Below are 27,213 nucleotides of genomic sequence, written 5' to 3' on the forward strand. Positions count from 1 at the left end.
AAAAAAAAAAACAGATATAAGGTGTGGGGTTGCAAGAAAGGGGCCCAAAAGGATCACTTGATTATTTTGAGTGCTGCAGGAAGCTCAGGGTAAATGAACCCTCCCTTCAGCTTACCGAGACCTACACTAGAGAGTGAGTAAAATGTTTAAGAGAAAAATATGTGAAGTACATAAAGGGGGAACCATGCCAACACCCACACATGCAGGGAAACATCACGAGAGATGTGGACAGAGAAACTTCCTCCTTTTGTGGTCCCACCTGCTCAAAACTTGGTTATGCTGTTTCCTGTTCATATTTGTGTGTGTGTGTGTGTGTGTGTGTGTGTGTATAATTTTGGCTGCACCATGCAGCATATGGATCTTAGTTCCCTGACCAGGGATTGAACCTCCACCCCCTGCATTGGAAGCAGGGAGTCTTAACTGCGAACCATCAGGGGGAGTCTCCCTGTACACATATTTAAAAGTGAGGACATCAGCTGTTGGGACCTTACTGTCAATTAGAGTGGAGCTAAAGGTGGCCCTGGGTCCATCCATGTTCTGGGCTTGGACAGCTCTTAGCTCTAGGCATCCTGACCCAAACCACAAGCTTGGACTCAGATGGCTCCTCTGGTCCTCTCTGGAAACCTCCGGTTGCAAATATCTGCATTCACCAGCCTGAGCTCTGACTACCTGCAAAAATGCTTCTTACTTCTCACCTTCCATAGGAAGGTGTACACCCACAGCCACATTCCTCTAGTCAGCACGTGTCTCAAGCACAGCAGAGGTGGCAATTTCCAACAGTGTTCTAACAGGACGAGGGGGTGGGGGGTGCACTTGGCTCTGGTCCCAGTCCTACCAACCAGCTTCAACAAGAGGACTGAAACGTGCACTTCTTCTATAGATGTTTGGGTTGAAAAAGCATTTGAATGCTTATTTTTACAAAGTTTGAAAACTGCTAGTACAATGGAAAGAACACAGGCTTGGAAGTGAGTTGCACTGGGTTTTCCTGGATGATCTGAGGCTAATGATACCTACTTCACTGATAGGTAAGGATGAGGTAAAGATAAGGCCTGATGATATTCCTTTTTTGTGCCCTTCCTGTGCATTGTGGAGGAGAAGGCGTGATCATTTGAGGACTGCAGACAGGCTGCTTGAGCATGATTCTCACATAATCATTTATTAGCTGTGTGCCCTTGGTGAGCTTCTTAACCTCTCTGAGCCTCGGGTGATCATAATTTCCCAGGTGATCATAATAATGCCCATTCCAGACAGTTGGTATAAACATTATGAGAAAATTCTTGTAAAAGTGCTAGGCCCTGGCACATTGGCGAGAACTCAGGCAATGTTAGCAAATACTAGCACTTTGTGCAACAGGGCTTCAGGCAATGACCCTGGTCTCACTGGTCCTTTTACTGTGACCTTTCAAGGCTATGCCTCCCCACCTCCTCATCCCCTGCTGCAGCTCTGCTCTGCTCCACTATGTTGTTGGAAGGCGGCTCTAACTTAAGGAATTGTGTCTGCAAACAACTCGCAGAGGCTCCTAATGTTTTAAAGACTTGTTATGAAGCTTTTTATCTTGAAGGGTGGTTTGCTGGTGAAAGAGCTGCATTTCGTACCAGATGGGACCCATCATGATGTTGGTTTCCCAAATGGACCAAGAGGACTTGGTTTCGAAAAACAACACATTAAGGATATTCAAGTAAAATCTGCAAACATTTAGTGATTATTTCTGGCGTTGTGTTTTCTGTCATTTATGGATGTGCGGGTGTTTATGGAAGATGCTGGGAATCAAAGAGTATCACTACTCCCCAAATGGAAGAATTATCAGGGTGTGTAATGAACCAGGATCAAATGGAGGCTTTAGCAATGGAGGAACCAACAGACACCACCTCAGTATGATCTTATAGTCAACCTGAACATCTTTGTACTATTTTAAAGTCTCTTGAACATTTTTAAATGAAAAAAAAAAAAAAAAGACTTGGTATGGAGAATAAAGAATCAGTATTTGGGGAACATTACAACAGTATGATGTGATAAAGCTGATAAAGAGCTGGGCATGATACAGGCAAGCTGAGTACAATATTAATGGCAAGATCTAGGTGGTAGCTGTATAGATGCTCACTGCAGAGTTCTTTCAACTTCACCAGTGCCTGCAACTTTCACAATAAAATGCTGGAATGAATGCAGGTCACAGATGTAACTGGACTTCTGCTCCTATATCTGATATTGTTCACTGCGTGGCTTAGGCAACCCGCTCATATCTGTGTGTTGTGTCTGAGTCGCTCAGTCATGTCTGACTCTTTGCGACCCCAAGGACTGTAGCCCACCAGGCTCCTCTGTCCATGAAATTCTCCAGGCAAGAATACTGGAGTGGGTTGCCATTTCCTTCTCCAGGGCTCCCATAGGGAAAATTAGAATTGGATCCCTCAAGTCCAAGGGAGCTCCCGGGGGGCATCTTCATTACTTGAGTGTTCCTCCTCTGTAAGGTCTTCTGACTTCCAGATTGTTAACTTGTGAGCCATTCGGGGGCTCTTCTGATCTAAACATATCTAACATATCAGATCTGTATGCTTCTCTTAACCTTATGGGGCGACTAGGAGGAAGGCGTGAAGCAACATAAGTGAGATTCCAGCACCTGTCCCACTGCAGAAGCAGATGACTCTTCTGGAGTCGGGGGTGGGGGTCTAGGTCCCTGGGTCTCCCCAAATTCTCCCTCATGAACACAAAAGGATGTCCTTATATTGCCCCCTCCTCACAGCTTTTCCTGACCTACCTTTTGTTCTCTGTCTCCAAGCACACGGTCATCTTCATATACTGGTCTTCCTTTCGCTCTTCCAAAGTGGCAGATACGAGAGAAAGTTCCCCGAAGAGGGAGACCAGCCAGGTCAGGCGAGAGATGCCGCTGAACGCAGGGAAGCCAAACCGCTCTTCTTCCAATGGGGCAGCTGTGGGGAATCACAGACAAGGCAGAGACTGGAGGGGAAAGGCTGACAATTGGGGGGTGACAGGGAGCCAACAGATGTGGCTGGGGATCAGAACACACAACCTTGCCTCCTAGCGGAGGTATGCGAGATGATTCTCATGGAGACTTTCAGAAAAATGTCTCCCTTTGCTCCTATTTCTGAAATTCAGTTTGCTGGTAAAATAAAATATTTCATTGGAAATTGCAGGTTATCTGGCTCACAGGGAAATAAAAATGTTTCAGGCTTCTAATGTATATATGTTGCGTGTGTATGCGTGTATATACATATATACACACACACACACACATATATATGTGGTACACACATATACATATATATTCTCTTAGTAACTTGAAGTAAAAGAAGAATTAACATATTTTAGTCCTGCAAGCCTATGTTCCTATAAATATATAGCTGTGTAAATTATAAGAGGGCGAAAGAATCGTGATAGCTGTGAAGAAAACAGTAATACCTATAGACTACATCAAGAAAATTGATACAGTGGTATTTTCTTAGACTTCAATATCTATCATCTCAGGTACAACAGTACATTCCAAAGAGGATCTGGGTGAGAAACCTGGTCAAGATGTTGCTCCCCTCTGTTCCCAGTCTAAATTTTAAACATAACTTCAATTTATAAGATATCATATCTGTTACACTGATTTTTAAACCACAGATTTCTTGTAACTTGATCCTGACTTAAAACAACTCATAATCATGAGTATGTTCTAAAGAAGATCACAAGCAAATCAAATTAAAAGGTAAATAATAGCAAACCAAGACTGTAAGTTTCATAGACTACATGGTTTGAAATCACTAGGACCTAAGTGTCAAACTTACACAGGAATCACAGCTCCCTCTGGGCTGGTCACTGTCTGCTCCTGCTCTTTGCAGAGGACTGAGCAGCCGTCACAAGTCTGAGCCTGAGTCATAACTGTTGGGTCAACTTTGTGAAGCTACCCACCTCTGAGCTTCATTAAAAAAAATCTGTATGACAGGGGTAATGAATACCCACTTTATGGGATTATCCTATGAATTAACATGAAATAATGCATGTCACATACTTAGCACAATTCCTTGTGCAGATTAATGGTTATTATTTGTTGCCACAAAGCTCATTAGACGGTCATTTTAAAGGATGAAGATGGATCACAGCCTTGGAGAATGAACTTCTACAGTGGGGAAGAGAGCAGGATGAGATAGTTAGGGTGTTTGGGATCAACATGTACACTCTGCTATAGTTAAAATGAATAACCAACAAAGTCCTACTGTACAGCACTGGGAACTCTGCTCAATGTTATGGCAGCCTGGATGGGAGGGGAGTTTGGGGGAGAATGGATACATGTGTATGTATGACTGAGTTCCTTTGCTGTCCCGCTGAAACTATCACACATTGTTAAATGGCTATACTCCAATATAAAATAAAGAGTTTAAAACATACAAAAAGGAATAAAATAAAGGATGAAGATGGATTCTGAAATGAGATTCCACTGTATTTTCTGGAAACTCGTGAAGAGATGAATGGTTTTCCCACTTAACAATGTCACACTTTCCTTCCTGTAATGCAAGTCCTCGGGAAAGGTGGCCCAGATGCTTTAGGGTGCAGAGCTGGAGGCTCCAGCTTGTTCATTTCCTACTGCTAATGCCTTAGGGTACAGACAGACAAGGAGTCCGCCCAGAGGAGACTGCAGAGCTGGAAGCTCCAGGTTGTTCATTTTCTCCTGCTAATGGAGGTGCTCCCAGAAAGACCAACATAAACGGCTGAATATATAGTAGATCGGATATTCTGGCTGCAGCTAATGTTCTGATAACTTGTTGGAGGAAGGAAGGGGCTATGCATATTCTATCTGCTGCATAGATAAGTATAAAAATATTCTCTTCTCCAAGGAACCTTTTTCTCAGTCCTTTTTAAAAAAGAGCTTTCACTTTTAACCTGTAGAACATAATATCCAATTTGTCAGGATTTCATGAGAGAAGCTTCTGCCTAATCGACTGGGCCAAAAGTATAAATGTGCTTCAGATTTCTAACACATATTTTACCCAAGGCCCACCAAGCAATCAAATCTCATTTGAGAAAAGAAGCAAAATAGATATTTTTATCGTCTGTGGCTATTTGGGAAAATTAAATCAGCCTGCAGAGACTCTTTGGCAGAAATGAATCCAAGCTCACATCCTAGAGAGCGAGGAAAGAACTCAGCATCCCCACCTCATCCCACCCTGCCTCACCCAGGGACTCATGACCTGTGATCCCACCAAGGACTGACCTGTGAAGAGGAGAGACCCTTTCAGCAGGTCCTTCCCCACCACTTCTTTCTTCAGGAATGCAAACTCCTCCATCAAGAGTTCAACATGCTCCTCATGCAAGACTTTCCCTGTCATGACAAGAATGGAGTGAAAAAGGCAGTTATCATCAACTGTGTTATTTGTAGGATATACACATGAAATAATTAGGGGATCAGCTGGGCAACTTACTCTTATATGATTCAAGAAACAGTAGTTCTCTGTACTGTATTATATTTACTACTCTTCTGGAAGTCTGTCATTATTTCAAATAATCTTCAACAAAACAAATAGTTACAGCAACAAAAATATGAGAGCAAGCCAGAAAGAGTCATGGATTATGAAATAAGAACTTCTTAGGAGAAAATGAAAGGGCAGCTTGCAATTCATGGACTTGAAGTCTCACTCATTCATTTTCTCACATGTATTTCAGCAGCTTTCTAAAACAACTAGTAATTTATGAAATTCTCAAGAACCATTTTGGCCTCATCTTTCAAAACAGGGTGTGTTGTCTATCTTAGAAATAATAAGTGTTTTTAAATTTGGGAGGAAAATGAGAAGTAAAAATATCAAGATCCTATTTACCAGAAAGAACCACTACTAAGATATTGGTTTATTTCCCTTTTGTCATTCTGCTGTGAATTATTTTTCATGATTGTGATCATACGGTAGAAACAAAATTATTTTTAGTTTTAAAGTATAAATGTAAAATCAGGTCATTGTAGAAAATTGAGAACACGTGAAAGAGCATAAAGAAAAAAATGAAACCACTCAGAATGCTACCAGTTAATCATTGTTGCCTTTTGTTTCATTTGGTTTTTTTTCCCTTGAGTAACCAGTTAATCACTGTTGCCATTTTGTTTCATTTGCTTTTTTTCCCCCTCCCTTATATGTGACATGATGTTGACACTGATGTTTAAGCAATACAGGAAAGATCTCAGATCCTAGCTGAGAGATAATCGGAAAGGCAGTTTGGTAGTAGATCATCTATGTTACTGTGGGTATATATGACCGAGAGGACATGGGCACTAGGGAACTTTCTGGAATAATAAAAATGTTCTGTATCTTGACTGGAGTAATCATTACATGGGTATATACTCTGTCCAAATTCATTTAACTCTGCACTTAAAATCTCTGAATTTGTCACAAGGAAATTCTATCTCAAATTACAAAAACTCAGATAATCAGATGAGCACCAGATTTATTATTCAATTTCTTCAGTGGCTTTGGTGTTAGCCTGTTCAGAGCTCCTTTTGTAGAAGAAATAAAACGTACTTCTCAGAAATTCTTGTGTCATAGGGTTCGTGATTTGTAACTAGTTTAACCACCGACACAAGTGCTAGAAAAGCTCATCTCACTTGTTATTTAAATATGTCAGATTTGGCAAGCTATCCCCTCTGATTGGTGAGGTAACAGATGGGGCTAGAGATTGATTTTATGTGTGCCCATGAAAACAAAAATATGATTTTCCATTCTATTTGTGATATTCAAAATGCAAACAGTACCCTTAACCAAGCAGTAGTCAACTATATGATACCCAATGCTGAAACTATTTTCTATGGCATCCTGGGTAAATATGTTGGAACAGTTATGATTCTTAGAAAACTCTTCCTTGTATGAAGATGAGATCTCCATCTCTATAATTCTACCCCCTACCAGCAGAAGCAATACAACATAAATTTATTTTCTTTTTCTATAGAGAGCTTTTAATAATCTTAATTTTTTTTCCTTTACATTAAATATTTAAATTTCTCTAGTGATTTGTCCAAATTATGTGTAACTTTTTAAAATTTGTTTTTGTTTTGGGGGGCTATACTGTATATACAATTTAGCACCTTCTTAACAATTTTAAAAAATGTATTATTTCATATTACTAAAACAAATTATGCTCATGAAACATGAAAAATAAAGAAACATGAAAAATAAAGAAAAATAGAAAGTAAATAAAATCATCCAAAATACCACTACCAAGAAATAACCACTATCAAAACAAATTGTCCACACATCTGTATTTGTTTTAAGGTGATACTACATGTAGTTCTGTAACCTGTTCTGTATTTAGTCATGTATCATGTACCTTTTTTATGACAGTAAGAATCTATGACTGAGCCTAAATAGTATTCATCAGATGAAAATACCATAATTAATCATTAACCATTCTCTTTTGAATACTGAATTTGCATGCCAATTTTTGCTCTTAAAATGTTGGCATGAACACTTCTGTACAAAATAATTTTTTTTATGTATTTCTGTAAAATGAGGTTTACAAAAGATCTGAACTTTTGACTATTATTTGATACGTATTTTGACTTGCCCAAATTGTTAAATTAATGATGTTGCATTTGGGGCTTTCTAATTATTGTGCATCAACATTCCACTTGAGGTCAAATCCTCTCTTCAATTTTGATTGCTCTGATTCTTCCAAATTTATTTGGTTTTTAAAAAAACTGTAGTAAAACATATAATATAAAATTTACCCTATTAACCAATTTTCAGTCTATAGTCCAGTAGTAGTAACTATAAGGACACTGTTGTACAAAAGATCTTTAGAACTTTTTCACTTTGCAAAACTGAAACTTTGTACCCAACTAAAATAACTCCCTCTACTCCTCCACACCACTCCCTAGCAGCCATCCTTTTATTTTCTGTTTCTGCGAATTTAACTATTCTAGATACTTCATATAATCTCTTTGTGACTAGCTTATATTATTTACTATAATATTCTCAAGATTCTTCCATGTTGCAGCTTGTGACAAGATTCACTTCTTTCTTAAGGCTGAATAATATTCCATTGTATATATTCACCACATTTTCTTTATCCATTCATTCATCAGTGGACATCTGAGTTGTTTCCACTTCTTGGTTATTGTGAATAATGTGCTATGAACCAGAGTGTGCAAATATCTCTTCCAAATCCTTTAGTCTTTTCAGTATATACCCAGAACTGGGATTGCTGGATCATACGGTAATTCTATTTATAAATTTTTCAGAAACCTCCATACAGTTTTCCAGAGTGGCTGAACCATATTATATTCCCACCAATAGGGCACAGGGCTCTAATTAGTTTCTCCACACTCTCACTGTTGTTGTTGTTGTTGTTGGTTTTTTGCTTTGTTTTGGCCATACTGTGTGGCATGTGGGATCTTAGTTCCCTTGTCAGGGATCAAACCTGTGCCCCCTGCATAGAAGCTTGGAGTCTTAACTACTGGACCAAAAGGGAAGTCCCAGTTTCGTTTCGTTTTTTTTAATAGTGGCTATCTTCATGGGTTTGAGGAGATATTTCAATGTGGTTTTGCTTTGCATTCCTTTAATCATTAATGATGTGTGCTCAGTTGCTCAGTTGTGTCTGACTCTCTGTGGCCCCATGGACTGTAGCCCACCAGGCTCCTCTGTCCATGGAATTTTCCAGGCAAGAATACTGGAGCGAGTTGCCATTTCCTTCTCCAGGAGATCTTCCCGACCCAGGGATCGCATCTTGCGTCTCCTACATTGGCAGGTGGATTCTTTACCAGCTGCCATGTAAGTTTCTGTACCAATTATGGTTTCCCTGGACCCAGTGGTCTTACAAACAGCAACATTAGCTCAAAGAATTGTGGACATCACAAAATATGGTTCTTTTAGACGTGAGAAATACACGCCCTTCAATGGTGCCTCAATGCTCTCTAATCTCTAATTTGAGTAAGGAAAAAATTCAGGCTGTTCTCAGAAGCACTTGGAAGTGAGATTCAATTCAGACCGATGGCCCCTCAGTTTCCTCCAGTGACCCTACATTGAACAAGGAAATTGCAAATTCCCTGTACATCTATGCCTTTCTCTAGTGTGAATTCTCCAGTGTTCAAACAGATTTGCTCGTAAAATATTTCCCACATTTAGTATACTCTTAAGGCCTTTCTCCTGTGTGATAATCATTAGTGACAATGAGCATCTTTTTGGTATGCTTGTTGGCCATTTGTAAATCTTCTTTGGAGAAGTACCTATTCAGGTTCTTTGTGTATTTTAAAGTCAGGTTATTTATTGTTGTTGTTGAGTCTTAAGAGCTCTTTATATAATCTGGATATTAACCCTTATCAGGTACCTGATTTGCAAACACATTCTCCCATTCTGTAGGTTGCCTTGTCACTCTGTTGACTGTCTCCTTTGTTGTGCAGAAGGTTTTTTTAGTTTAGTGCAAAATCCCGTGTCTACTTTTGCTTTTGTTGCCTGTACTTCGGGTGTCACATCCAGAAAAAAATCACTGCCATGGCCAATGTCCAGAAGCTTTTCCCTACATTTTCTTCCAGGAGTTTTATAATTTTACACCTTACATTTAGGGCTGTATGAGTTAAAATGGTATAAGGTAAAGGTACAACTTCATTCTTTTGCATGTGGCTATCCATCTCTCCCAACACTTTCTGTTAAAGAGACTGTCCATTCCCCGCACTGTGTGATCTCAAAGACCCTTGTCAAAGATCGCTTGACCATCTATACACAAGGGTTTGTTTCTGGGCTCTCTATTCTATTCCATTGGACTATATGCCTTTTAAAAAATATTTCTTTATATTTGACTGCATCAGGTCTTAGTGGTGGCGTGTGGGCTTCTCTCTAGTTGTGGTGTTCAGCAAGGCTCAGAGGGAAAAATGTGGACTTCAGAGCCCAAAAGGATTGAAATCAAATCTCCACCTCTCATTTAGTGGTCACATTACTAGCTTTGTGACCTGGTACACAATTTTTTTAAAAAGTATAGTAGATGTACAATAGTATATAAGTTGCTGCTGCTGCTGCTAAGTCGCTTCAGTCGTGTCCGACTCTGTGCGACCCCATAGACGGCAGCCCACCAGGCTCCCCCGTCCCTGGGATTCTCCAGGCAAGAACACTGGAGTGGGTTGCCATTTCCTTCTCCAATGCATGAAAGTGGAAAGTAAAAGTGAAGTCACTCAGTCGTATCTGACCCTCATTACAGGCATACAATTTTTGAAGGTTATGCTCCATTTCTGGTAGAAAATTTTCGACTTCTCTGAGCCATGGATTCCTATACATAAGCTAGAGAAAATACCTACCTCCAAGGATTTCTAAGAGAATTAAACAAAATAACATATGCTTAGAAGAGTTTCCAAGTTCCCAGTATTAATAAACGGTGCTCCTCTTGAGAACAAAAACCATAAACTGTGCACATCAGACAATCAATTACCCTAATCTAGGCATTTTCCCATTAGCAATACAAGTATCACATGAATAAAAGCAAGATAATATAATATTAGCATAAGTGGAAGCTAATTCATATTTTTCATTAGAGTAAAAGGAGCTGATAAGCCTTGAACAAAAGTCTGCCAATTCCCACCCATCCCTCTGCCCTGTTGTTCCTCCACAAACACACCCCGACCCCCGCGCTTTATGTGCCTACAGTATGCAGGCTGGGCTGGGAGCCCCTGGGCCAATAACATATCTGACACAGGGTTGTTTATAAGGCATAAGGTTGGTACCATAGAAGTCTTAGAGGCAGGAATTCTTAGTAAGAGGGTGTGCGCTCCAGACGCACAGAACATACATCACCTTTCTGCTCGGCCAACTCCCACAGGTCCTTAGCTGCCACCCAAGACAGTGTCATGGGGTATTCCACAAGGACATGCTTTCCAGCATTCAGGAATTGCCTTTGGAAAAGAGGGATAAATACGGATAAAATGCACTTCAATTAAGCTTTGCTTAAGTACCCTGCATGACAGACTGAAAAATGCACACAAGTCTCCAGGTAAATGTGCCATGACAGAATGCAGACGAGAGTCAGGGCCAGGGGATGCGGAGGACAAACTGCATCTCATGCTATTTTCTATTTAGCAGTAAGAGAAAGGCTTTCTAGTTATGTGCTCACTTGAACATTCACCCATTCGTTCACTGACATATCCAACCAGGTAATATTTACCAGTTATTCTGGAGGAGAAATACAGCCGTGTCAATAGGTAAATTGTCCATTACCACAGTCAGTTCCCAACTGTGGGAGTTGGTGATGGACAGGGAGGCCTGGTGTGCTGCAGTCCTTGAGCAGCGACTGGAAGTTGCTCAGTCATGTCCATTTACTGCAGCATGCTAGGCCTCTCTGTCCATCACCAACTCCTGGAGCTTACTCAAACTCATGTCCATGAAGTCAGTGACACCATCCAACCATCTCATCCTCTGTTGTCCCCTTCTCCTCCTGCCTTTAATCTTTCCCAGCATCAGGGTCTTTTCAAATGAGTTAGTTCTTTGCATCAGGTGGCCAAAGTATTAGAGTTTCAGCTTCAGCATCAGTCCTTCCACTGAATATTCAGGACTGATTTCCTTTAGGATGGACTGGTTGGATCTCCTTGCAGTCCAAGGGACTCTCAAGAGTCTCCTCCAACACCACAGTTCAAAAGCATCAGTTCTTCAGCACTCAGCTTTCTTTATCGTCCAACTCTCACATCCATACATGACTACTGGAAAAACCATAGCTTTGACTAGATGGACCTTTGTTGGCACAGTAATGTCTCTGCTTCTTAATATGCTATCTAGGTTCATCATAACTTTTCTTCCAAGGAGCAAGCATCTTTTAATTTCATGGCTGCAATCACCATCTGCAGTGATTTTGGAGCCTTCCAAAAATAAAGTCTGTTACTGTTTCCACTGTTTCCCCATCTATTTGCCATGAAATGATGGGACCAGATGCCATGATCTTAGTTTTCCGAATGTTGAGCTTTAAGCCAAATTTTTCATTCTCCTCTTATATTTTCATCAACAGGGTCTTTAGTTCTTCTTCACTTTCTGCCATAAGGGTGGTGTCATCTGCATATCTGAGGTTATTGATATTTCTTCCGGCAATCTTGATTCTAGCTTGTGCTTCACCCAGTCCAGCATTTCTCATGATGTAGTCTGCATATAAGTTAAATAAGCAGGGTGACATTATACAGCCTTGACTTATTCCTTTTCCTATTTGGAACCAGTCTGTTGTTCCATATCCAATTCTAACTGTTGCTTCTTGACATGCATACAGATTTCTCAGGAGGCAGGGCAGGTGGTCTGGTATTCCCATCTTGTTAAGAATTTCCCACAGTTTGCTGTGATCCACACAGTCAAAGGCTTTGGCGTAGTCAATAAAGCAGAAATAGATGTTTTTCTGGAACTTTCTCACTTTTTCGATGATCCAACGGATATTGGCAATTTGGTCACTGGTTCCTCTGCCTTTTCTAAATTCAGCTTGAACATCTGGAAGTTCACAGTTCACGTACTGTTGAAGTCTGGCTTGGAGAATTTTGAGCATTACTTTACTAGCGTGTGAGATGAGTGCGATTGTGTGGTAGTCTGAACATTCTTCGGCATTGCCTTTCTTTGGGGTTGGAATGAAAACTCACCTTTTCTAGTCCTATGGCCACTGCTGAGTTTTCCAAATTTGCTGGCATATTGAATACAGCACTTTCACAGCATCATGTTTTAGGATTTGCAATAGCTCAACTGGAATTCTATCACCTCTAGTAGCTCCATTACCACATGACAGCTATCAATCAAGACTACAAAACTCGTGGCAGCCAGCTCTGTCTGAGGCAATTGGAAAACATTTCACTAAGGCTCTGAACTGGGTCTTGAAGTGTAAACAGGCATTTTCCAGGTGCCAGGAGATGAGGGTGTTTCACGATGAACAGCATAGGCAGGGGCTTGGGCATTTATGGGGCTTTGTCCATTGAGACATGGTGTGAATTTCAGCGTTTCTGTGTGGCAGGGGAGGGGAGAGAGAGAGAAATGAGGTCCTAAAAGGAGCTGGGAGTCTGATGTAAGGGAAGGACCCAGAGTGCTGTGCTCAGAAGTGTGGCTTTTATGCTCCAGATATTCTAGGGGACAAACATTGATAAGTATGGGAATTATATGATTACTTCGTTCAGGTCTTCTCTGGTGCCAAAGAAGGTTAAGGGGATCCACATAAAGGTGCTCTGTCCACATTTAGAGTGAGTATGATAAAGAGAGAGCAGCTGACTTCTGGGCAACCACACTGCGGAAGTAGCTGTAGTTTAATGTCAGGGCCTAAACGGAAAGCTGAGCTCTAGGGGCAGGTGGCACTGCCTTGTTAGCTGCCAGGTCTTCCATGGGGCTCTTCCTTCCAGGCTCCATGCCACCAAAGGCCTGGAGAGCTCTAGGCTTTGCATTCAAAGGTGGGGCAGGGGGTAGGGTACGTGTGGGGGAGACATTTCATTTCTCTTACTCTATGAATATAATGCAACCTCCCCAATCTTAGGCCACCACTATTTCCTTAATCATCTCATGGCAAAAAACACTTCCTATTAAAGAACTCCTAGAGATATTCTCAGAGAGATTTCATGTTGTTTAAAGTACAAAGGATAAAATGTTGGAAGCTGAAAGAACTATGGCATTTCTCCAAGGCACAAAAAAGACATTGGCTCCATATCCTAAATTATACGCTGAGAAGAAGGCAAATGTTGGTCTCTCAGTCGTGTCTGACTCTGTGGCCGGTGGACTATAGCCTGCCAGGCTCCTCTGTCCGTGGAATTCTCCAGGCCAGAATACTGGAGTGGGTAGCCTTTCCCTTCTCCAGGAGATCTTCCCAACCCAGGGATCGAACCCAGGTCTCCCACATTGTAGGCAGATTCTAAGAAGGTAGGCACTAGTCAAACTACTCTCAATAAAATTTTTACAATGAAATAAGGCACTTTAATTCTTAATGTGTCTAATGGTTTAAATTATGGTGAACTAAATATTATTTCTACTATATTTTTCATGTCCTTATACCTTTATAACCCATAGTGAGAGTTAACATTTTGACAATAATTTTTTAAAGTCCTGGGTCCATCCCACTGATTATTAAGACCCCTATGTAAGACATCAGCCCAGGCATTTCCATTGTCCTGTACGACTGTGCAAGGTGAGGACTTGAACACCCACCTGATGTAGTCCTCGTGGCTGGAGCTCTCACTGCAGATAAAAGCAACCTCGACCTCTTGACTGGAAAGAGCATCTTCCAGAGAAATTTGCGGCACCTCATCAATGCTCCCCAGCTCTCGTCTGTTTGAGAAGAACAGACAAGTGGGAATCAAAGCAGGCAGAACATCAGCTGAGAATAAATGAGTGCCATCCTGCTCCCCAGCTCCCAACAATGTCCTGGTGATCAGTTTTTGGAAATGAAGAGAGCAGTTTCTTCCATCTCATTTCCACGGCACTTCCAGCACAGAGTAAGAAACAGAGCCTCCAGCACAGAGTAAGAAATTGGGGAACTGGCATTGAGTGCTGATACCACCGCTAACAGCCTGTATGATGTGGGAGCCTTTGAATTTACGTCATCTCTAAAATAAAAAGAACCGATCTCCTGTTATCTCATAAGAAGTAATCTCTATGGTCCCTGCCAGCTCCAAGCACTTGGCCAGACACTAGGACTGTCAAACCTAATCCAGATCCAAGACACTAACACCTCTGAGGGGCCCAGTGCTGTGTGGCTCTGAGCTCCTTCACGTACATCACGGCCTTGTGTCCATCAAGCAGAAGGCAGGCATCACTGCCTCCTTTATAGCCAAGCTGACAAAGCCCAGAGAGGCAGGGGCTCCACAGCTAACTGTAGTAGGGGCAGGACAGGAGCCTGAGCCTTCTGACTCCCACACAGTAAGAAGGACCCCTGCTTTAGAACAGCTGAGAGTGCTGGCTGCACGCTGCCCTGGAGCTGAGGCTGGGGTAGAGGAGCAATCCTCCAACCAAGGTTGTCACAGAGGAAACAGGGCAGCTGGCAGGAGGCTTGGGGGCAGCGCAGAGCCCCCTTGAGTGGCAGCAGCCAGTGGGCAGCTGGGGGAGTTTGGCTGCTGAAGAACATTCTGGTAGGTTCTTTCCTGTGGGGGCCACCCCATTTGCACTGCTTGGTCTGACCAATGCCTCTTGCTTGCCTCCCTGTGCCTTCCCAGTATGGAAGATGTGAAGAGGAAAAGTTAAAATTTTACATAACCTCTTGCTCGTTCTGCCTCTGTAACTCAGCTTGCTCCTTGCAAAGTCTGGATCACATAGGTCACGTAGTCTCAGAAAGACTTACAACAGTAGGAACTACAGCTTATCTCACTCACCCTTGTCCTGCTGTTTGCAGTTGCCCAGCCCTGCAAACCTGCTTAATCATGCCTGTCCATGTAAAGGTCAAGCGTCCTCCTCCCCATCTTGACTGCTGTTCCCACGCTCACGAAACCCTTAAACCACCCTATTAGCAGCTAGATTTGCCCACTATAGTCTGTCTATAAAAACTCTGTAACCCCTTTATTCGGGGCTCAGGGCTTGTAGTGTTGACTCTTTCGGGCTCACCGGCATAATAAACCTGAGTTCTCCAATTCTCCAAGTGTGGTGCTTGGTTTCTCAATTACTGGATTCTGCAACAGTGGGGAATGAACTAAAGTCTTCAGCTTCTAGCAAGCTTGGTCTGGTAGAGGGAGGAAGAGACTACATAACTACAACACAAGAATAACAGGAGTTGGGGTCTTCCCTGGTGGTTCAGTGGCTAAAACTCTGTGCTTCCAATGCAGGAGGCATGGGTTTGATGCCTGGTTGGGGAACTAAGATCCCACACGCCATGCAGCATGGCCGAATAAAAATAACCAGAAGAATGCTGTGCCTGGGGTACAAGTGGGAGATTCCAGGAAGGCAAGGAACACCCAGTTCAGGGTTTCAGAAGAGGATTCCTGGGGAGGTGACAGGTCTTAGCAGGTAGGTTGTGAGGAACAGATCATGTGGTGAGGGGACAGTGTGATAACAGCAGGGAGGTGGTAAAGCGAGGGGAAGGGAGGATGAGCTGGCCATCCTATGGGACCTGGGTAGGTGAGGCATAGCACCAGCTAGCAGAGGAGGGCTGATGGGGAAGCAGAAGCCCCCCTTCAGCCCAGAGCCCTGGTTCGTGAGATCCCAAATGCAGGCAGGGGAGCAGGGGAGGGACAGTGCTGCTAATCACGGTATCAAGTCTCCATTCTGTGCTGCTCCCTTAGACTCCTCCTGCGAGGGGAAGACTGACCAAGGGCAGGTTGCCAGCACTTCTGGGTTGCCTCTGTGCCCTAAATTCACTTTAAGTCCTTAAGGAAGGGCTAGGTTCTGAGACAGGCAAACTGGAAGAAGGCAGGTCCCGTAAATTAAAATACGAAAGAACTTCTACATGGACCATCATGATGGTTACTTAAGCTCATCTAAGTACTGACATTTAGGTGATTTCTCTAAAGCACTAAAAAGCAGAGACCTGCCTGACTTGCTCTCTGCCCCAATGCCTGGGCTCACATAGGGCCTACCTCAGGTTCACAATGACTGCTGGTAACTGATGTTCCATGGTGTGAGTTTTGTAAGTAGTGCGTGTGGAAGTGGTGGGGGTCAAGGAGGAGCTGAGGGTGAGTAAGGGAAGAAGAAACGCAGTTAAAGTTAGGTTTTGGCTGAGTTACAGGACATAAATGATAATCCTTGAAAGCAGGGTTCAGAATTATCAAAGGGGAAATGAATACATGGTGTTTAAAAGCCGGGCTTTGGAATCGGATAGACGTGCACTGTTGTCCAGCTCTTCAACTTCTCCAGCTGTGAGACATCAGGCAAATTACTTAACCTCTCTGCAGTTCAGCTTCTGGATCTGTCAAGTAGGTTGATATTGGCATTGATGTCAAATAACTGGTCAGGCTTACAAAGCCCAGGGCCCTGGGAAGGCTGTCATAGTTAACTGATGAAACACACCTAAAGCTTCTTTCAGGCCAACCCACGTGCGTTCACTGTGCCCCTCCTGTCACCGTAGGCCCTGTGCTCACCCTCCCCGCCTCTGCCTTTGTGGTCCCCTACAGGATGACTCACTGCACATCCCAGTTGCAGGGCCAGCACTCTTTAGTTCCCAGGCCCGTCTGAGATCTCGTGGGGCTGACCCTGCACAGTTCCCTGGAATGACCCCAGAGCTGGCCTGCTCTCTCTGGGGTCTGGAGAACCCTAATCCATTGCACCCAGCTCCCAGGGAATTACAGGGCACAGGGCAAAGCCACCTGGACACGAAGCCAATCAGGTTCAGGAACGCTGATGAAGCGTGTGGATTCCGCAGGTCCCGCATCCGTACGGAGCCGGCTCTGCCGACGCCAACCACCACCACGCCAAACTTCCTCTCGGGCTGAAACACACGGGATCGAGGTGGGGTTTAAAAATGGTCCAGGATCATACTTACAATGTTTAACTTGAATATTTCTGTCCCTCCCTGCCGTGTATAGATGCTGAGCTTGTTTGGCTTGAGTACAATATCAACTGAAAAGACCAAATATTTTTCATTCTGACAAAATTTAAAATCCAACAAACATTTATTAAAATCTAAAAGAACATCCCCTAAAATGAAACAGTCTGGGAAGATAGCATAGAATAGCAAAACAGACATGTGGGCAGGACCAGTCAGGGACCAGACAAGCAAGCCAGGAGCCAACACAGATCACAAAACCCACAGCAGGGGAAGAGGAATGAGACTCCCTGAAATGCAGGGTTGGAGAGAAGTCAGCTTCCCCACAATATTTCTGTGGCTGCTCTGACCTGTGTTATCCATGGAAAAGGCTCCTTGCACACTTGGCTCTCCACCCACTTCTACGGCCACCTCTCCCCTAATGAAAGATCTTCATCTTGAAGCTGTACCCAGCCCTAGTCTGGTACCTCTGTCCTCCCTAAAACTCTCCTCCAGTGGACGCGTAAATCTGATGCAGCGGAGAGTCATACAGAAATGACAGTGCTCAGTGAGATTCGGGGGGACAGGGCATGTGGGCACACGGTCACCTTATTCAGACTCCTCACCACCCTGGCTTCCTGGGTTCCAACCAGGAACTGGTTGGATGTCACTCTCACCCTACTGTGACAGCTTACTCATTATTTGGGTACAATGCATACAGTATTAGAATGAAAAATCAACTCAAGTTTTTCAAGTTATATAGCAACTTACTATAATCCAAACTGATAAAAATTCTCTCTCTATATAAACCTCAAACCCAGTTCTTCTTGGATGCCTCCGAGCACAGAAACTTGAATGTCCCCCTTAGGTTCCCCTTTCCTTCACCTTTGTCATCTGAGTGTGTCACCATTTCCTACAGAGTTTGCCCCCTTTCCTAATGATCTGATAAATCCCCTCCTGGTCTCACCCTTCCCATGGGTGGTACCCCGGCCTGTCAGAGCAGATGCTTCAGATGAAAACTAAGTCCTTCCCCTGATTAAAGCTCTTCATTTTCCTAACTGTTACAGACTGAATGACTGTATCCCTCAAAAGGCATATTGGGATCCCTGTCCCCCAGTATGATGGTAGTAGGAGGTGGGGCCTCTGGGTAATCAGGGTGAGATGAAGTCATGCGGGAGGAGCCCCCACAAATGGGGTTGGTACTTTTGCAAGAGTCACAAGACAGCCTGACTCCTCTCCCTGCTCTCTGCTCACGTGAGAACATGATGAGGAGTCAGCAGTCTGCAGCCCACAAAGGGGGCCCCCCATATCTCAGCGTGATCTCAGACTTCTAGACTCCGAACTTCAAGAGAATTTCTGTGGCACTGTACAGCAGCCCAAACCATGAGACAGTTTGTAAGAAAACAATTGAAGGGGGAAAAAAAATCCAAGTCCATGTTTTCTACCAAACACGAGTCCTTCCACAACCCAGCTCCAGCCTGCTTCTCCAGCACTGCCTTTTAGTCACCTCCACTTTATAACTTTATGCTTCCGACCTCCCAAGAACACACAGGACTGTTTGCTCCCTCCCAGTCTTTGCAAATCCTGTTCTCTTTGCTTGGAAGGAGCTTCTCCCTACCATCCACAGGGGGATGGCTTCAAAGCTTTCAAGACTTGGGCATCTTAAACCATATGAAGGCTTTCCTGATGCTATCAGTTAGATTTTTCTTTTTGCATATAATGAAGATCACCCATTTTGTGTACAGTTCTATGGGTTCTGACCAACACACACTTACATACCTACCACAATCAAGATACAGAACAGTTCTATCATCCCCTCCAAAATTACCCATACCCCTTTGCAGTCAACTGTTTCCCCTGCCAGGCAACCATTGACTTGTCTTGCCATCCCAGTAGTTTTGCCTTTTCTAGAATATCATATAAGTGAAATCACAATATGCAGTCTTTTGGGTCTGGCTTCCACTTAAAACAATGCGTTCATACTGTTTTGCATTCTGTCACTGATGTCTGAGAGTGACATTCTGCATTCTTGCCAGCACCTGGTATCATCAGGTCTTCTCCTCTTTTCATTTTAGTCATTATAATAGGTGTGTTGTGGTCTCTCATTGAGGTTTCTATTTGCAGTTCCATAATGACTAATGTGGAGGAGGCAATGGCACCCCACTCCAGTACTCTGGCCTGGAAAACCCCATGGACGGAGGAGCCTGGTAGGCTGCAGTCCATGGGGTCCCTAAGAGTTGGATACGACTGAGCGACTTCACTTTCACTTTTCATTTTCATGCATTGGAGAAGGAAATGGCAACCCACTCTAGTGTTCTTGCCTGGAGAATCCCAGGGACGGGGGAGCCTCATGGGCTGCTGTCTATGGGGTTGCACAGAGTCGGACACGACTGAAGTGACTTAGCAGCAGCAGCAGCAATGACTAACGATGTTGAGCAGCACTGTTTCATGTGTTTATTCGCCATCTATAAATCTCCACTGGTGAGGTCTGATTATTCCACAGGCTGTATCAACTATCCACAACTAGGCAGGGGTATGCCAGGCCTGTCTTTAAATATACTGGGTGCTTAAACCCAGCTCACAGGTCACCTTCTCTGGAAGCCATCAAGCTTTTTTGTTTTGTTTTATTTGAATACACTATCCAATTGTCCTAATATCAAGTATTGAGAAAGACAAACCTTGTTCTATTGAAATGCCTTTGTACCTTGGTGGAAGCTGTCTTGATTACTATAGTTTTATGGTAAGTATGGAAGTCTATTACTGTGAATTCATTTTGTTTTTCAAAATTCTAATTCTCCTCCCTTTACATACACATTTTAGAATCAATTACTAAATAAATAAAATGAAATAAAATAAAAATTCCTGCCAGAATTTTGAGTGGGATTATATTGAATTTATGGATAAGTTTGAGGAAAAAACCCCAACATCTTCAGTAAAATGAATCTTCTAATCCATGAATATGTCATATATTTACATTTATTTAGGTCCTTGATTTGTTTCATTCTGTTGTTTTCAGTGGATAGATTCTGTACCCATTTTGTTAAATTTATACTTAAATTTTTATGATTTTTAGTGCTATTATAAATTTTATTTATAAATGAAATTATACTTTACCTTCCATTTCCAATTGCTCATTGTGCGTATATAGACGTACAACTGATTTCTGTATACTGACTTGGCATCTTGCAGTCTTGCTGAACTCACTTATTACTTCTAGCAGCTTTTTTTGTAATTCTATTAAATTCTCCACATAGACCATAGAGTGACATGTGACTAGACATGATTTTATTTCCAATCTGTATGTGCTTTACTCATTTTTCTTGCCTGACTGCCCTGGGTGGGTATGATTTTGAACGGGAGCAGTAAGAGAGGACAATCTTGCTTAGCTTTTAATCTTTGGGGATAGAATTTGTTCTTTTACCATGAAGAATGATCTTGGCTATAGATTTTTTTGTAGATATCCTTTATCAGGATGTGGATATTTCCATTTATTCATATTTTGTTTACATTTGAAAATCATAAATGGTCTAACTTTGTCAAGTGCCTTTTCTGTGTCTATTGAGATGATCATATGATATTTTTCTTCTTAAAGTCTGTTGATACAATGACACCTTTCATTCCTAGGATAAACCTCACTTGGTCATAATGTATTATTCTTTACATATACTGTTGATTCTATTTGCTAAAATCTTATTTTAAATGTTTGCATCTGTGTTCATGAGAGTTGTTCAGTCGCTTAGTCATGACTGAGATAACATTATATCATTTCAAACATAAGAACAGTATACTTCCACTTCCTGTCTCCCTGACTTTGTACTGCTGTTGTTACTTAACTTATAAATTGCTCAAGGTACCAGTCAGGATTCAGTAATGTGTTCTAAGCACAGAGTTTTAACATGGGGAATCAGAGGTTTACATCACCATTGCAACCACTAGGGAGGTAAAGCCAGAGAAGCCATCACTGACCATCTCCTACTGCAATCAAGCAAGTGATTCTCAAGAGTTTGCCTGGAAGCCAAGACCTCAGGAAAGCATCTGCAGCCTGAAGCTTGGAAGAGCAACTGTGCCCTCTGAGTAAGTTTCTTTCTTCAGCCTCCAAATCTCCCGGGAGCGCCTCTCACTGGCCAAGTTCACACGTGAAATGGAACTTTGGGAAATGTAGCTCTAAGCTTGTGGCCACAATGCCCAACTGACAACAGGCCGTTTAGCCCAGTTAGTGCCTCTGGGTTACAAGTCTAGCTTTTAATTTTTATTTTTGTCAGTCTCATACACAAAAAAGAAGAAAGACAGTCTTTATAGTAATCTGTACTGAACAGCCAAAATACACGTCTGATCAAATATTTGCTTCTTCTTTCGTTCAGAAAAGGAAACAAGCAATTTCCTTATGAGACTGATCAAATATTTGTTTCTTCTTTCACATGGAAAAGGAAACAAGCAATCTCCTTATGAGGCTGAATATTTATGGTATTCCTAAGATTAACTACTAAATTACAGATTTAGTAGTTTAAGTAGATTAAGTAGTTTAGTAGATTAAGATTAACTACTAAATTAACTACTAAATTACATTACAGAAAATAATGAGGATCATAGGTTTCTGTTAGCTTTAAAAGAGGCATGAGGTTAAGAAACAGCTTCGTTATCTGTAAGAAGCCAAGTCACTTTTTCCATTTTAATAATTAATGATACACACACACTTGTAAACCTGGCTTGGGTAGTGTCTGACTGAAAGTGCTTTCAAATTTCATTTAGACAAGATTTCCTTGCAAAACTGACACCAAGGGACAAGATATGGGTGAAAATGCTGACATATTAACAACTGAGTTCCTCGTTGGGAAAGAACTTCATCTTTGAGAAAAATGACTTTGCTAGACCATTTCACCTGTGTCTGTTCATGTTACATGAGGCATCAAGGCATGTTCTGAAAGGAAACTGCAAATCAAACAGATGAAGGCTTCTGGTTTCCCACTTCACATGTAAGGAGCTTGAAAGCTGCTGCTCTATCTGGACATATAAACAGCTAACCAGACTGAAAAACTAACTAAAACGAACTCCTCTAGGATCCTTAAGAGAGGTGAGAACATGAGGCAAACTGCTGCCCCCACGACTGGAGAAACCGAGGGACTAACGCAGAGAATAACTTGGTGGAGCAGAGACTCAAGAGTGGAAACCACAGCAGGAAGCGGTAGGAAAGCCTGAACTGTAACAGATGAGTGACTGGGGGCTCAGTGCGGACAACTCTGAGACCTAGAAACTCCAGAGGGACCCAGTCGCAGGAAGACCCTCTCAGTTTTGTGACATTTACCTCCAGGAGCTTGACCAGGTTCTCACAGTAAATACTGGAGATGTTTCCTCTCATGTTTCCAACAAGACTGGGTAAAAGCATCACTCTTGAAATCACCAGTGCTTTGTATTTCCTAAGGAGACTGCCCTTACAGGAAACTAGTTAACCAGACCCTAACCTGCTGGGGTATTATTAGACCCTAACTGACTGCAGGGTAGGAAAAAACAGTTGACCCTTGAACAACAGGGGTTTGAACAGTGCTTATATGTGGATTTTTTTCCATTTTAAATTATCACTGTACTAGACAATCGTGGCTAGTTGAATCTGTGGATGCAGAATTGTGGATAGGAATTGTGTGTATGGAGGGCAGACTATGAGTTATAGGCAGATTTTCAACTATACAGACAGTCAGCACCTCTAACCATGGTACTGTTCAAGGGTCAACTGGACAAAACTCCAGGCTACTCTAGAATTCCATTTGGGAGAAAGGAAACACCCAACTCTGGCCCACTCTAGCCATACTCCCCCACCTAAGAGAGGCAGAAAAATAAACTGAAAAATACTTCTGTGGTTCATAGTGTAGAGCCATAGGCTCACCAGAAGACTGAGACTTGATCATGGGACTGTAGAATGTGTCCCCTCCCCCTACACCTCCCCACCATTTAAAGCAGTTCCTTTTATATGATACATCATGTCTGGAGATCAAGAAAAAACAACAAGCCATAACAAGACAAAAACACAATCTGAAGAAAGAGAGAAGCATCAAAACCAGCATAACAGGAGTGTTGAAATTACCGAGACTGGGAATTTAAAACAACTATGATTACTATCCGAGAAGGCAATGGCACCCCACTCCAGTACTTTTGCCTGGAAAATCCCATGGATGGAGGAGCCTGGTAGGCTGCAGTCCATGGGGTTGCGAAGAGTCGGACACGACTGAGCGACTTCACTTTCAATTTTCACTTTCATGCATTGGAGAAGGAAATGGCAACCCACTCCAGTGTTCTTGCCTGGAGAAGGACAGGGGAGTCTGGTGGGCTGCCGTCTATGGGGTCGCACAGAGTCGGACACGACTGAAGTGACTTAGCAGCAGCAGCAGCATGATTACTATGATAAGGATCTAATGGATAAAGTAGAAAACATCTAAGAACAGATGGGCAATGTAAGAAATTGAGAGACATCCTGAGACAGAATAAAAAAGAAATGCTAGAGATCAAACACAATGTAACAGAAATGAAGAATGCCTTTTATGGGCTTACGAGTAGACTAGACACGGCACTGGAAAGAATCCCTAAAACTGAGGATATCTCAATAGTAACCCCCGAAAACTTGAAAAGCAAAGAGAACAGAGACTGAAAAAAGGAAGAGAATATCCAAGGACTGTGGGTCACTACAAATGGTGTAACACACATGTAATGAGAACACCGGAAAGAGAAGGAAGAGAGAAAAGAACACAAGATGTATTTGAAATAATAATGAATAAGAATTTCCCTAAACTAACGTCAGACACCAAACCACAGATCTAGGAAGTTCAGAGAATGCCAAACAGGATAAATGCCCCGTCCCCAAAAAATGATGTTTAGGCATATCATTTTCAGATTACAGAAAAGCAAAGATAAAGAAAAAAAAATCCTGAAAGAAGCCAGAGGGAAAAAAACCTTACCTACAGAACAAAGATAAAAATTATATCCAACTTCTCCTCAACAACCATACAAGGAAGGAGAGTGGAATGAAATATTTCATGTGTCAAGAGGAAAAAACTTACCAACCTAGAATTCTGTACCCTGTGAAGTTATCCTTCCAAAGTGAAGGAGAAATAAAGACTTTCTCAGACAAACATAAATTTGAGGGAATTTGTAGTAGACCTAGCTTGCAAGAAATATTAAAAGAATTTCTTTAGAGAGAAGAAAAATATTACAGGTGAGAAACTCAGATCTACCTAAAGAAAGGAAGACGGATTAAGTGAAAGTAAAATACAAACTTTATTTTTCTTATTCTTAGTTGATCTAAATAAAATAATAACAGCAACAAAGTATTGAATTATGTATGCTGATGTATATATTTATGTTTATGTAAATGCATATACGTAAGTGAAATGAATGACAGCATTGATCCACAGGACAAGAAGAAGGAATGGGATTATTGTTATTTTACAGTATTCACACTACCTGTGAGGTGGTACAGGTATTATTTGAAAGTGGATTTGAATTGGTTGTAAATGTATATTGCACGCTCTGGCACAACCAATAAAAATGTTTAAAAAACGAAGTATAATCAATATGCTAAGAAAAAAGAGAATAGGAACTATATAAAATACTCAGTTTACATCACAAAAGGCAGAAGAAGAGTGGAAGACAAAAATAGGACCAAAGAACAAAGTCAATGAATAGAGTGAAGTTGCTCAGTCGTGTCCGACTCTTTGCGACCCCGTGGACTGTAGCCTACTAGCTCCTCTGTCCATGGGATTTTCCAGGCAAGAATACTGGAGTGGGTTGCCAACAATAACAAATATTAATCCACCTATATCAGTAATCACTTTGAATGTTAATGGTCTAAATGCATCAATTAAAAGACAAAGATTGTTGGAGTGGACCAAAAATCAAGACTCAACTCTATGTTGCCTACAAGAATCCACTTTAAATATAAAGACACATATGGATTAAAAGTAAATGGATGGAGACAAATATATCATGCTAACACTATAAACAAAAGACAGCAGGAGTAGTTATGTTAATTGCAAGAAGGGCATTACATAACAAGGTCCAACACGTGTGCACCTAACAAAAGGGCACCAACTACATTAGGTGAAATCTGATAGAACCAAGAAGCAGATGAATCCAAAATCAGCTGCATCACACTCCAACACCCCTCTAACAGAAATGGACAGATCGAACAGGCAGAAAAATCAGGAAGGACACATTCGCACTCAGCACTACCAATCAACTGGACAAAACTGGCATCTGTAGTTTGCTTCACCCAACAGCAGCAGGATGCATTCTTCTCAAGCATACACGAAACATTCACCAAGACAGACGGGTTATAAAGTACACCTCCACAAGTTTCAAAACACAGAAATCATACACTGTCTAATCTGAGACCACAATGGAATTAAACTAGAAATCAGAAACAGAACGATAACTGAAAAATCTCCAAATATAAGGAGACTAAACCTTGGGCTCAGTTGGTAAAGAATCTGTCTGCAGTGCAGGAGACCTGGGTTCGATCCCTGGGTTGGGAAGATCCTCTGGAGAAGGAAAAGGCTACCCACTCCAGTATTCTGGCGTGGAGAATTCCATAGACTATATAGGGGTCACAAAGAGTGGGACAATGCTAAAAAAAAAAAAAAAGTCAAAGAGATGGCTAAACTCCTCTGCAATTTAGTAGCTAAAACTTTCAGGGTGAGAACCTGCAGAAAGCAGAGGAAATGGGAGGAAAGAGTAGAAAGGGGAACGTGCATGTAGATTATCAGGAGGCTGAAGTATGCAGAGAAAGGAGATGGTGAGATATGCCCAGCGGAGGGGTGGGCAACAGGTTTCTAGAATGTCTAAAATTCCATTTCAGTTGTCTTGCTGTGCCCTGCTGTCTTGAATTTTTGATAAAATGCACTATATATTCAGCCCTGCACTGCTGCTGCTGCTGCTAAGTCGCTTCAGTTGTGTCCAACTCTGTGCTACCCCACAGACGGCAGCCCACCAGGCTCCCCCTTCCCTGGGATTCTCCAGGCAAGAACACTGGAGTAGGTTGCCATTTATTCAGCCCTGTAGAGGTGCCGTTTTAAGGAACAAAGGAACAGGAATAGTTTCAAGATGCAGAAAAGAGACAGACAGGACAGCAAAGTGACTCAAAAACTAATTGGGGACCAACTTATCGTCACAAAGTGAGCCAGCTCTCCCTGTGTTGGATGCAGAGAAGCTAAGTGTTTGGAGCTCGAGATTAGATGATGGGATTCCGAGATTAAGAACACATACTCTGCCAACTCAGAAAAAAAATTTTTGTTTTGAGATAAGGAGGGTAGGAGAAAATGTAAAATTACTGTAGAACTTCAAAGTGGAAGGTATGAGGGCAAGTGCCAGGTTCCCACTCCAGGAGGAGGTATGACGATTGTAAACAGTCAGGAAGGACAACCCAATGTTTTTCACTCATTTACAAGAATCAGTAAGTTTGACCATACATTGGCTGGCATAGGAAAACAGGCATGTTCATATGTTGCTGGAGGGTGAGGAGAACGGGCAACCTTTGTGGAGAACAGCTTGGAAACATTTAACATGCAAATACTCTTTGTTGGGCATGGGGGGAATTTATTTTCAAAACACATACATAAGTGAGATGACTCAGGTTTATTGCAGCCTTGCTTGTAACAGCAAAAGACTGAATATAAAGTATATGTTATCAATAGCAGGCTGGTTAGATAATTATGGTATACTTTGAAAATGGAATGCTACATAGCTATAAAAAAAAAGAACAAGAAAGTTTTTTATGTACTGGAAGGGACTGATCTCCAAGATACATTGTTGGGTGAGAAAAGCAAAATACAGACCAGTGTAAGATATGTGCTCTAGTGTATGTTAAAAAAAAAAAAAGGAGGGCGG

General features: G+C 42.0%; 1 protein-coding gene across 1 annotated transcript in view; it reads right to left on the bottom strand.

Annotated features, from left to right (window-relative positions):
• Nucleotides 1-27,213, bottom strand: part of BLVRA (biliverdin reductase A) — a 51,652-nt gene that overhangs the window by 3,396 nt on the left and 21,043 nt on the right. The window contains exons 3-7 of the mRNA XM_010829057.1: nt 17,186-17,307; nt 14,103-14,222; nt 10,752-10,849; nt 5,207-5,314; nt 2,753-2,924 (exon numbers count right to left, since the gene is read on the bottom strand). Coding sequence (XP_010827359.1) covers nt 2,753-2,924; nt 5,207-5,314; nt 10,752-10,849; nt 14,103-14,222; nt 17,186-17,307 — 620 coding nt within the window. The remainder of the gene's footprint in view (nt 1-2,752; nt 2,925-5,206; nt 5,315-10,751; nt 10,850-14,102; nt 14,223-17,185; nt 17,308-27,213) is intronic.

Source organism: Bison bison, unplaced genomic scaffold (genome assembly GCF_000754665.1).
Source record: "Bison bison bison isolate TAMUID 2011002044 unplaced genomic scaffold, Bison_UMD1.0 scf7180017864499, whole genome shotgun sequence".
Taxonomy (NCBI): domain Eukaryota; kingdom Metazoa; phylum Chordata; class Mammalia; order Artiodactyla; family Bovidae; genus Bison; species Bison bison.